The 13,280-nt window shown below is 37.6% G+C and overlaps 1 protein-coding gene across 3 annotated transcripts in view; it reads left to right on the top strand.

Moving 5' to 3' along the window:
• Positions 1–13,280, top strand: part of USP6NL (USP6 N-terminal like) — a 106,597-nt gene that overhangs the window by 49,685 nt on the left and 43,632 nt on the right. For all 3 annotated transcript variants that reach the window (XM_014309180.2, XM_031061314.1, XM_031061315.1), the window contains exon 3: positions 466–548. In XM_014309180.2, the coding sequence (XP_014164655.1) occupies positions 466–548 (83 nt within the window). The remainder of the gene's footprint in view (positions 1–465; positions 549–13,280) is intronic.

Here is a 13,280-nt window from a genome sequence, read left to right as displayed (position 1 = left end):
CATGAATGCATAATTGAGGGGAAACTCAGTGCTGCATTGTTTGACAGCTGCTGCAAGACAGCATGGACTGTCTGCAAGATGTGCTCTTGCAGGTGGTTGTTCAGGAAAGATGGACTTGGGAAATGAGTGGAGGGCACTCTGGGGAACTTGATGGATTATTGTGGAGTTTAACAACAGGTGTGGGATTACTATGACTCTGATTGAAATATATTTTGTGTACAGCAGTGACCAAGAGAGATTTCCTATGATGAAAATACTGTTTGACAGGTCTGGGATAGGTGTTCTGCTCTCTTTCTTCTTGGTTGGTTAGGACTGGTGTTCTCCTCCTCCTCCTCTAGCCTCCTGCCACCATGTCCCAAAGTGTCCCAAAGGTTGTGCTTTCAGTGGTTGAATGCTCCCTTATGTGTCTTTATTTATTGTGTCACAGAACATAATTTGGCTTTTTGTTTTTTCCTTTCCCCTTAGGGACGTGAGGGTGCTCAGATTGAACCGTGGGAAGATGCTGACTACCATCTTTACAAAGTCACAGATAGATTTGGCTTTCTACAGTAAGTAGCAAGCTTGTAAAGAAAATAAGATTAAAAGTTTGCTACTATGAATATTCAGGCTCTTTATTGCATTACCTATTTGGTGAAAGTATTATTATGCCTTTAATAGATATTTTGAAAACTGCTGTGTGTTACTGCTGGCTAATCTTTCACTGTGTTTTCAATTCAGTTTCTATCTGGGTTTTTATTTCTGTAACTTGATCTTGCATAGAGAGTGAAATGTTTTAAAATATTTTATTGGGGAATGAAAATTGATAGTCTACAAAAAACATATTCCAAGATGAATTGCAGATAAATTTTGGTTGTGAATAACTTAGTTGGATGTAAACAAACTTGAAGTTATTGGAAGAACTTATACAAATTTTGTTTAATGTTTCATTTTAAAAAGATCCTAATACATTAAGGTTATGCAATGGTTGTATGTGAGCAAAAGTGTATCTCAGTCCATAAAAGATTAGTAAATTTTGGCTTCATATATTTTTTAACCTTACTGAAATCTCTGCTGATTTGGGACCTAATATTGAATCAACTTTAACTCAGAAAATGCCAGAGGCCATATGCAGTTCCCCTACAGGTGACTCCTTTGTAACATAATCTGTTCCTTTTTGGCAAATAGAAGATTAGAGTATTACATTGTATTAGGGTTTTTGTGGTTGGCAGATGTAAATATCCAGCTTGCAGAAACTGAACACAAGCTGATTTGCTACTTCTGATGATATTGGGACTCTCTGAGGTTCTTGGTGTTGGGCATTTTTGTTTGAATACATGAAATGCAGTTCAAATCCAGAAAAATCAGTGATAGTGGAAAACTTAGTAATACGTATGTAATTCATAGTATTGGGAAAGGGGATGTTTATGTTCTGTTTTTTGGGGGACTTTTTTTCCTTTCTTCTTTCCTTTTTGCACTATTACTGTTTTTACAAGCTGTCAGTTAAAAGTCATCTTTACCTGCAGACTGCTTGTGCTTCACTGGGGTGAGTTAATTTGCTGTGTGACATTCAGAGAGATGTGTTTCACACAAAGGGGTCCTTGTGTTGGGAAAGCCCAGCTGCAGCACCACGTGCCTGCAGTTGTAGCATTCCTAATGGAGAAAGGATGGCAGAGTTATTTCATTTCTGGGCCAGAGGTAATGGAAGCCACTGCAGGGTTCACCTCTGACTTTGGTATCCTTGTGAACTCCTCAATTTTTCTTGTTACTTGTATTGTGATACTTCCATTTTTATGTGTTAGGTGTAGAAGATTGTTCCTCAAGTCCTCTCCACTTGCTGCTGCTGTTCAGTCATTACCCCAGGTGTTCCTCTTCTCCAGGAACATCTTTACTCACCAACACAGAATTAATTCTCTGTATAGTCAGCTTCAAGGGCTGAAAGCTGAAAGATTTAAATTACATAAAGACTGCAAGGTTAACAGTGTATGCAGATAATCTCTTCACTAATTGTGCCTATTTGTAGCTTATCCATGTCTTGTTACAGGACAGATTTCACCAGGGAGTGCTCTCAAGGCTGCTTTGTGATTGCTTGAGAGAAATTCAATGTGTTGAAAATAATGTTTTTATTTTCCCAAGAAGAAAAATTTCTCCTAATAGAAGAAATATAACTAGGATAAACAAATCAACTGTTTGTCCCTGAAATGACAATTTATATTGCACTATAGATTTTAACCTATGGTCTGGGTCATATGTGCTGTCATAGTGGGCCTGCTGTGACAGAAAGAAACTCCTGTTCTATGAGAGTTTGAAATGCAGCAGGATGTACCAAAAACCTGAAAAGTTTGTCATCCCTGAGAGCCAAATTCCCTACAATCTCTCAGGTGTTTGCAGTGTAAATTAGCAGACAGGCTGATGCACACTGAAAACAAAATCTGGGACAGTACCAAACTTAGTGTCCCTGTTGAAGTCTACAGGGATTTGTAATCTTGTTTATATTGACATCTTAAAATACTAAGAGAGGTGTCTTTTGTGTCAGGAGGGCGCTGGGTGTGAGGAACCTGATGCAAAATTAGGGCTTGTTTTCTCAAGTACAATAGGCTTTGATTACTATCAGTGGTTTTCTATTTTTCCTTGTCTGTGTCCTGTTTGCAGCTTTCCTTGGCTCTGTGAAGGGGCCATTCAAAGTTCAGCTGATTGCTGATAGGGCAGAAAAGATAATTTTGAGGGAATGAAGCTCTCAGGCTGCATGTGTAACTTGCCACTGGGTAGAATATGGGAGAATGTAAAGGCTGGAGACATTTCAAGAGAAATTTTGGTCTAGGTCTGCAGTTCTTCTGGTGTCCCAGTGTCCTTATTTGTGTGTTAAACTGGGAATTTGTAGACTTGAGGGACCTGAAGACTTAATGTTCTGTTGTCTTCTTGCCATACCAGTAGAAGTGAGCTCAGGTTTTCCTCAGAGAGGACTGAGAGGGAAAGTGCCTTTTTATTTACCAGTGGAGAAATTGGATTATGATTAGAAACAGATACAACATTTCCCTCCAAGTAAAATATGTCACTTTAACCTATTTATAAGACCCTCAGCTGGGGTATCTGGCATCTTTGGTCGGTTCTAAGTGATGTAGTATTTACTGTTTACAAGACTTAGGTCCATCTTTACCCAATATTGTCCTAAATTTTTAGTAGCTGCTGCCTTCAGAACACAATTTAATTTGTTTGCTGCAGTACTTTATTTTGCAGTTCTGCAAATCAGTGTGAATGTTGTAGTTAATGTTGGATATTAAAAAGAAAGTGGTGCGGACAGGTTATTAATATTGCTATTTAAAACAAAAAAATATAGCTGAGTTAATACTTAATGAATTTAGGGAACAAGAAAGTGTATTCAGTGAGAAGTAGCAGAGCATTATAATAATGAGACTTATTTGAAATGAATAAAGGGAAGTTTTAGAGGGAAGTTGGATGTAGGAAGAAGGTTTCCAGCAAAGCTAAGCTGTGAAATAACCTGTGGGGAGCCCAAGGGGACTGTCTCTTGAGATGCTTAACAGCAGAGTGTGCAAAACAAAATGCAGCTAGGAGGAGTTTGTTCAGTGGCACTGACTAAATTGTAGCAGTTATGAGCTACTCTGCTGCAAACATAAACTGTACAGTAGAGGCATGCAGGAACCAGGAAGAGTGAAGCTCTCATTATTAGCTAAATTGGAGAAAACTTGGCCTTTGCCAGCTACTGTTGTTGCAGGGCTATAGGGAAGTGGTGGCTTGTGGTTTATTTAAGCCATGGGGTGTTGCAGGCAAACCAGACTCATTCTCCAGACTTGGAGAATTTCTCATAAGGTAACATGACATCCTGACTGCTGACTTGGATGCTGGCTAGGAACACTCCCAGCCATACCCCTGTATCAGGCACCTGGAGGAAACACCTGTCTCCCCTCTGCCTCCAGGACAAACTTCCCTTGCTTTTTGCCCTGGGTCAGCCTTGGATCACCCCAGTTCCTTTGGTGAGGTGGCAGGCACTGCAGGAGCTCCTGCACATTATGACTTCTTTCTGCTGCTCCTGGTTTCTTACTTATTTTCTCCTCCTGCTCCTTGTGTCTTACAGGTCTTCCCCCACCCTGACATGGTGTTCCTCCCACTCCAGCTGTGTTCTCAACATCCCCTTCCATGAGTCTCTTCTCTCTTTCCAATTAATATTGTTCTTATGAATTAATACAGATATACATGGTACACATGGTATACATGTCACTTGACATACATGTTATACATGGACTAGTATATTAAATTAATACATCAATTAAATAAATATTCATATAACATGGAATAGCCTATTAAAAAACCCAAAACTATTAACTTTTGTAATGTTTCTTTCAGAGAATCCCATGTCTGTGTTGTCTTAGTCATGACCATGAGAATTGACAGAGCAGACCAGTTATTTTATACAAGCCCAATGTGGTTACCAATAAACCTAAAAATATTTAAAAAAAGGCAGCAATATCTCTTTCCAGAAAAGCCTCAGGCATGGTCCTTATTCAGTGCAATTTGTTTTCCAGTAAAAGTCCTGCTGCTGATTCCACGTGACAGTGCAGGACTGCTGAGCAGTCAGGCTGATGTGAAAAGTGCCATTCAATTTTAAAATGAGCATTTTTCCCTCTGAAGTCCAGCACCAGTGTCTGTATATACAGTGTGCCAGTGTTTTGATAAGACGGGATGGTTTTTTTCTAGAAGTGCAGGAGCTGGAGGCTTTGAGCTGAGCCTGCAGCTGATGGAAGCCCAGCAGCCCCTCTCTGGGGACTCCCACAGGGCTCAGAGAAGGCTTAGCCTGTAATAGATGATTCTGCAATCAAGTATTTTAGGAATGGGAGAAATGCCTAAGATCTCTTCACAGATAGTCATAACAAAAACTGTTTAAGCTGATTTTGGAAATGAAAAAGGCGGAATGTGTTTGGTATTCATAAAAAATCAGGGGTTTGTTTGCTCAATTTTTCATTTTTCCTTTCCCCCCCCCTTGTTAGATATGTTCTATCTTTTCGGTCAGTATTGTATGAATGTTGACCCTGCACCCCCCAAAAAAGCAGTTCCTCTCTATCCTATCTTGAAACCTGGCTAAGTTTTAAATTAAATGTCCTCAGTATTTTCAGTGTGGGCTGTTCCTTCACCAACCCTTTTCTTTACCTTGTAGATAACTTCTATTTGCATTTTTTCTATCAGCAGTCATTGATAAGGGAGTAAATTCAGGGAAGAAGAAAACCTGGAGGAGTTTCTGAGTGTCTTGAAGCTCATAGCAGGCATTCCAGCAATGCCTCAGGATCTGGGAATTCCCCCTTCCCCCTCCTGGAATTATTTAGTTGATTTGGTGCTACTTTGGAATGGTTAAAAAAGCTACTAAAATAAATACCTTATTCCTTGGTGATAACAAGTTCCCTACTACAACTAGGAATGTTTTAAAGGGTATTTTATTTCTTTAAACTGACAGTGTATGTAAGGTCTATATTGATTTGTCTATTTAGAAGTGACAATTTTATGAGTTATTTTTATACCTAAAAATTATTGGAGGTCTTAAGACAGTAAAAGAAAGCAAGAAATTCAAATGACAGTGTTTTTATAAGTAAATAAGAATTTAAACTTTAACTGACTGTTTTTGAAGCACATACATTCATGAATATATCCTTGAATATATCCATTAATAAATCACATATATATTCATGAATATATCCTTGTATTTATTTTTGTGTTTATTATTTGTGTTTTGTACTTGTATTTTATTTTGTATTCATTAAATACTCCAGTCAAGTACAAGGACAAAATAACTTGATTCCCTGCCCCACATAATGCTTAGGTTGAATGGTCACAAGAGCATTGGCTGATTGAAGTTTGCAAAACAGCCCAAACTTTGTCCGTGATCCTGAAGTAGGGGAGAAGCTGAGAACAGCATTTTGCAACTGTAAAGGTCAACACCAGTTTAAAGAGCTGATCCTCTTTGGGCCCTTTCAACACCAGGCCAAAAGTCAGAGCAGGATAAGCCAAATGGCCTCAGTGTCTTCCTAGAATGGCACAGAAAGCTAAAATTTGGGCAAATCTGAGCAGCATCACCAACATAGCCCTGGTCAATGTACTCCAGGTCCTGAGGGGGTTTGTTCTGAAATTTGTAAAGCATTGCGCAGCATCCCTCTGAAGAAGAAACATCAGCCAGGTTCATTTGTTTTGGTACCTGTTGGAACTACAGATTTCAGTCTTTCAATCATTTGGGGATCAAGCAAAAATATTTTTAAAAAATAAAAATGTCCCACACTTTTTATTTTTAGCTGTAAATTAGGATTTATATTATCTGGTCTTTTAAAGCATCCTTGTGTGTTTATATTCTTGATGATTCTTTTATATTTCTCTCTCTGTATATCACCCAGCTGAGAAGGAGGTGTTCTGTTTTCTTTTACAGGAACACTGGTCAAGACCACAGTTTTGCTTTTTTAAGTAAAATAAAAAAAAATATTCGTTTTTGGAATTTGGGGCAGGTACAGCTCAAATCCAAATTTTACTACTCCTCATTGGGAAATACAGATTCTGATCTAAATACTTGTGGGAAATAGTAAAGCTAAGAAGATTTTCAGAAAGTAGAGAGTGTTTTAGTGTAGAAAGTGTTTTAAGTGTTCAGACATTAATAGTTATGAAATAGAAATAACAGAAGAAACTGCAATTTACTTACTGCAACTTTCCAAAAAGTTTTTTCTTCCCATTGTTCCCCGATGAATGCCAGCAACAGAATTGTTCTGGTAACTTTTGGTGATGAGCTGTGAAAATCATAGCAGACATGACATCATTCAAAAAATTAGAGTACTTTTATTTCTTCAGCCTGCACCATATCAGTTCTTTGCAGACCTTGTTATTATCAAAGTTTGTGTTAACTTATATTAATACTTGTTATCTTATAGCAATAACTTACATTGTCACAATTTGTGGTCTGATTTGGGTGATTCACTTTACACATGTTTTTCCTTTTACTACCTGCTCAGTAAATGGGAAATATTTAGTGTGGCAGATGCTGTTATGGTGGTAAGTATTCCAGGATCAGCATGGTGAGACTGGGCAGATTGGAGCTTTATTTTGCAAGGTTGTTCAAGTGGGTTTTTATCCCCTGGAGACTAAGGAGTGGTATAGTAGAAGTACTAGTGGTAGAAAATACAGATGTGGTCTGCCCCTCACCCCATTCATGAGGCTCTCTCCAAAATTTGGGTTAGATTCTTGTGTTACTCTTACAGTAGCTCGGTGCTGATTCTGCTGGAATTGTACTAATTCACAGCAGCTGAGAATGTGACTCATATCCTTATTCTTTATCCCATGAGCCTGTTGAAGCAGAGAACATGCTTTGAGAATAGTTTGCTAATGATGGAGATTATCACATTGCCAGAGGCACTTTTCAAATAGCAGAATTCATTCTTTCTTTTGCTGACATGAGACCTACCTGCTCTTTTCCATCAAACTTCACTCTTTAGAAAACATAGTGCATTTTTATTAGCTCCAGTGCATTCCTACAGCATGCTCCAAAAATGAGTTAGGGGAGCAGAGAAACTGAGAGCTCAGTCAAGGATTGAGATACTCCATTAAATGTCTCCAAATGAAACTATTGATTTTTTTTCCCTCCAGTATTAATATTTTACCCTGAACTTTTTGATAGAGAGCAATATGATGAGCAACCAGTTATCCCCTCTTGGATTCTATTTCTTGGTAATTTGTATGTAGCCTTGCTGGAAAACAGTCCTTGTCTCTGAAGTATTCTGTGTGCATTCCTTAGTGTTTTCTCCTGTGTGCCTGTTGAACCACATGGCCAAGAGCAATAATTCTTGCACAGCTCTCCCTGCTGATTTGGCTGGGTACATGAGTGAATTCTCTCCAGATAAGAGCTGTGAGGACAGATCTCTGAGGGTTCTTGGCAGCAAAAGAAGTTATGCTGAGATTTTGGGTAATAGAAAGAAAGAAGCATGGTTGATGTAATTTGGTAATAATCAAGTGGCATTCAAAAAAAAATAGGGATTTTATATAATTGTAATTTCCATGTTTTAGTAGGAAAGTCCTGGAATCAGGGTTGGAAGAGACAAGCAGTAAACCCAGCACCATCACTGTAACCCCATAACCACTAAACCACATCACCAGATCCAGAAGCCTCTTAAACCCCTCCAGGGATGGTGACTCCATCACCTCCCTGAGCAACCTGTTACAATGCCTGACCACCCTAAAAGTGATTTTTTTTTCTAATATCTAATCTAATCTTCTCTGCTTCAGTTTAAGGCCATTTCCTTTTAAGGCCATGAAATCTGCACATCAGAGTTCAAGGAAAGAATTCCAAGGAGAAGAGTTGCAGAGTTACTGTTCACAGTGACATGGAGCCACAATTCTTAATTTTCTAGGCACTGTAAATATTGCCAAACATGTTAAGTGATGTGGCAATGTGCTGAAATAGCAATTAAACATTTATTCTTAACAGTGCAATTATAAATGTCAGTCTTTCTGCGTTTTATTTATGCTGGTCATTCAGCAGGGACTTGCTGTCATTTTCTTCTTCTCAGCTTTGTGACACAGGGTCAGACCCTCTTGTCAGGAGAGTGGCTAAACTCTTCCCTCCCTTGGGAAGAAGTGTGCCAAGCTCAGCCTCTTTCAGCTGCCAAAGTCAAATCTTTATTTAAAAAAAAAGTTCAGATCTCTCTTATTACAGAAAAGTTCTGTTTCTCTTCTTTTTCCTAAGTATACAAATATGTCTCATTTTGACTGTCTAGAATTTTTCATGAGGCATTATAAAGATTTACCATGGGAACTCTGCTGAATTCTCTTCTCTCCATTGGAATCTTGTATTATGTGCCATGGATTCTGCCTTCTAATATGTGATACACTTGCCTTGACTGATTTTGCTGCAGAATATTCATTGCTAATCATATTGAGGAGCTGCTGTTAAAAAACCCCCACAAATTTTAGCTCTATTTAACATTCTTTCCTTTTTTCCTAATATATCCTGAGGATATGATCTTTATTTTTGGAGAGAAGTGGTAGTTTTCTTGGGTTGGTTATTGAGATTCAAAATGTCTTTTTTTTTAGGTCCATCTTCCTAGCATTAGACAAATCCTTTCTTTTTTTATTTTTTCTCTCTTTGTATGCTTTCAAGGGGAACTGCTTTTACAATATTTTAATTGAATTTCTGTATGACAAAACCTGTTTTGAAAACACAGAAAACACATGATTTATCAGTTAGGAATTCCTGATAAGTTGAAGTGAATCCTTGCTTACTATGCAGTTGTGCAGCGGTGAGGCTGGTTCAGGATAAATAGGTAATTTTATTTAAACATCCTTCACAGTGGAAGAGTACATTGGAGCTGCTGTGAAATTTGCTTAGTTCTGTCCATTCTGACTGAGTTTACAGCTCTCCTTCCATGATGAAAGTGAACACAGCTCTCTAAATTTATCTGCACTCTTGGTGGTGGTTGTGTTGTATTTTTGCATGCATGCATTTGAGCTTGTGTCCAAAAGCATGAGCTGTCTGTGGCAGTTTGCAGTATTTGCTTCCTTAAAGTGAGGTCTTATTTTTGCAAGAGCGTGTGGTCAGAAGTGTTGCTTTAGAAGGTGTTTTGGTTCCTACAAGGAAGTCTTCAGTGCCTTTGTTGTTCACTTTTTCTCACACTTGCTGTTTTAACAAGTGTTCTTTGTCAGCCTGATGGGGAATAGTGATTGTTTATTCAAAGCTGTTCCATGAAAATTGTCCAAACCAGATGTAGCAAAGGGAGAGGAACCAGAACGTCTCTCTGGTGGTCACCTGTGAGCTTTGCAATTGCATATATTTGCACATCACCTGTGTATGTAGTGGTAGGACTTCACCAGAAGGAGGAAGTGCCTAGAAGTTACTTGTCTAGAAGTTACCAATGAATTTTTCTGTGACTTGGACTGTGCATTTAATTTCTTTTGCAACAGTATTTAAGATGTTCTTCTCTTTAGTTTTTTTGTCTTCCCTTTCCCCTTGTGTTATTGTGATGATCTAGTGTGTGGTTCTTCTCTCACTTTCATTTCATGCATGGTCATCCTGTGGAAGGAGGAAATGTTCTGTTGTTATTTGCTGTAATTCAGAATGGTCTTTTTTTCTTTCCTAAATCTGTGTCACAGTGTTACCCCTTTCTTTAGCTTAGCTTTATTCTAAGCGTATTCTTAGGACTAGAGTTGAAATTTGAATTTTAAATCCATTCTTTCCGCTGAGTTAGTCCAGGCTGTCACTTCAGCAATCCCTTGCAGATATAGAAGGAAATGAGGTGAATGCAATCCTGCAGATTTGATGGTAAACACAAAAATGAGCTGCAGGATAATTCTGCCAACTAAGGACAAATAATGTGGTTTTTTTTGTCAACAGCTGCTGCTGCTTGATTTCAGTAAAAGATCATCCAGTGTGTACTAGGAATTCATAAAGTACTTCCTTGTATGAAAAGAGCTATTAGGTAGCAGAACTGAAAAAAAAAGATTGACTATGTTAATATGGTTTAATTTATACAACATTCATAAAGAGATATGCAATGGCTTTGAGTTACTGCTTAAGCTCTAAAACATAAGTAGGTAGCATAATCATTATTACCTCATTTATTTCCTACTAAATTTAGCATTTCCAGAAGATGAAAGTAGCTGAATGTAGGGCATGGCCAGAGTGTGTTTCACTGGCACAGCTTGTAAAGGATGCTAAAAGGGGGACAGTTTTTAGAAGTGCAAAGTTGCTCCTTCTCTTGACCCGATGAAGGACCCACCAGAATGGAATTTGAGACCACTGAAGTTTATTTCCTCAAAGAAGCAAGTGTAGGTACAGAATGCTTTGAACTTCAGCAGTGAGCAAGTAGCTATTGCTGGAGCAATACCATCTTAGGTAATTTATGTTTAAATGTGCTTTGCATGGGACATGAATTTTAATGCAGATGAAGCTGCCAACATGCAAACCATGGATCGCTGTTAATTTATGGTGTAAGTGATCTGCACAGGAAGGAACCTTTGAGCAGTACTTCAAAACAGGAGCTATGTGTTTAAGGAGAAAGTCCTAGGTGTTTTAGACATTTATCAAATGTAAATTAGAAGCAAGGCATTCTCTTTCATTTGCCTTTTAGACTCTTGGGAATTTTAAGGTAGCTTAGGCTAATTTTTATCTTTCTATAAAAACTTGATTCTGAGAAGACATTTTTAACCTCAGTGTTCATTTATGTGCAATTAAAGTGACATCAAAAATGACTAGAAATGCTGATGTGCTCACTTCAGCAGATTATAAATTTTCTCAAAGGTGTTCTGATTCCATGTTGGGGAAACTTTCAAGTTTTCATATAGAACACATCTTTCCACTAAAAACAGAGGACAGCACATATTTTTAGCATTTGTCAGTGAAACACACAATTCTATGTTTTTTGCTATGAATTTCGTGATAATTTTTCATATTGGCAATAAAAACTTAACAGCAAAGTCATCTTCTTTCAAGCAGCCAAGTACTTTACTAAAAAGTCACCATTTTGAGATTTAGTTGAATTTGATAAAACTTGAATTTTATTTTGTCTAATCTCTTACAGTTCACATTGCTTGAGACTTTCTGGACAGGAGCTACATGTTCATGGCACTGGGCTGTGCAAATTGGCAGCAACATCCACAAAATCCACAAATAATAATTGCAAATAAAACCTAGTCACAAAATCACATGTGGTCCAACCTTTTGCCAGCATTAAATTCTTTCTTGCAGCATGTTTCCTGATAATTATATTGTGGAATGTCACACTGGCTTATCCCATATGTTAATTAATTGCTTTGGCTTGCTTATGAATTTTAACAAAACTTCTGAAAGCTGTTTTTTAATCTGCTGTAGTCACTACCCCCATACTGTGCAGAGGTTGTTCAGTGAAAATTCCAAGTGGATGATTACAGTAGCAGAGCTCCAATTATTTTGAGAGACAGACTCAATCAAAATTGTGAGTTTGTAAGTACATTGTGAGATAGAAAGAGGGAAGTGAGCCATAGAATTTTCTGTGAAAAACAACTGCTTTCCTACCTTCTCCTTAATATTTCCAGAAATCTTTTCTATATATTATTGATTTTGAAAATAACACATTTGCTTTAATTTCCTTTGAAAAGCTGGAAGATTAAAGCAGTATTCATAGTCAGGATTCCTCTGCAAATTACCTTGAAGGTGATTGTGTTGCCAAGCCCTGTTGTACATATCCATAATAGCCCATATTGCCCTGACAGCTTTATGTGCCATGCATCAGACACTGAGGGGGAGCCAGACCTAATAGAACACCTTGTTAGTGTGTTTATTGCTGTAGAATTGGTTTCCCAGTGTGAATATACTCATTTTTTTGTGTCTAGTAAAGCCATAGACTCCTCCAACTCACTCCTGACAAATCACACAATTTAAAACTGTACCTATTGGGGAAGATTTACTTTTTCCTAATGTATCTGGATGCTGTAATGGTGCAAGTTGTTACTTCAGCAATCTGAGTTTCATATTGTACAGCAAGACTACTCCATTTGTACTGAAGCTCATTGTGTTCAGACACCTGTCAAGTGAATTCTTCCCTTCTCATGCCTTACCTGTGTATGATCACTCTTACAAATTCATTTCACAACACTTTTGGTTTTGCGTTTTATACCTTACTGATGTTTTTGTGGATCTTTCCTCACAAATTTATTGATCATGAAGGTTTCAAAATTATACAAATGACTGTTTTGAGTTTTTTTTAAAAATACTTCCTTCAAAATATGTCTCCTGGATAATAGCAAGTATGTTTTCCTCATGGATTTAGACACTTAAAGTGTGTCACAAATGACAAGCTGAATGCACAGCATTTGTTTCTTCATGATTAACTCAATGAGACCACGAAGATCAGTGTTCTGCAAGAAACTTCTCCCAAATTATATTGCAAATATGACACCAAATATGATTTTGAAATACTTTTCATTTAAAATGAAACTCTGTGCAGTGCTACAAGGTGATGCTCTTGCACTTAGAGGAGAGCATGAGAAAATAATTGAGTAATAGTTTGAGAAAACCTTTTGCATAGGTACTGCTTTGCAGGCTTTGTGAAGATGAAACCTTTTTAATGTCTGTGTTACATTGGGTTCAGTAATATAGAAATATTGAATGTAATTGACTTTTTCGTTAGATGACTTGTGTGTATCACAGTTATTCCCACAAATATTTCATGATAACAAGCCCCAAAGTTCTTCACAGTGCCCTGGTCAGTTCTGAAATAGAAATTGAGAAATAAAAATAATAACATACCAAAAGATTTTGAACATTACAGTTCTTCAGGTATTTTTGGTCG

Source organism: Geospiza fortis, unplaced genomic scaffold (assembly GCF_000277835.1).
Source record: "Geospiza fortis unplaced genomic scaffold, GeoFor_1.0 scaffold428, whole genome shotgun sequence".
In the NCBI taxonomy this organism is placed as follows: Eukaryota; Metazoa; Chordata; class Aves; order Passeriformes; family Thraupidae; genus Geospiza; species Geospiza fortis.
Note: the sequence above shows the minus strand (reverse complement) of the source record. Positions and strands in the feature narration are given on the sequence as shown.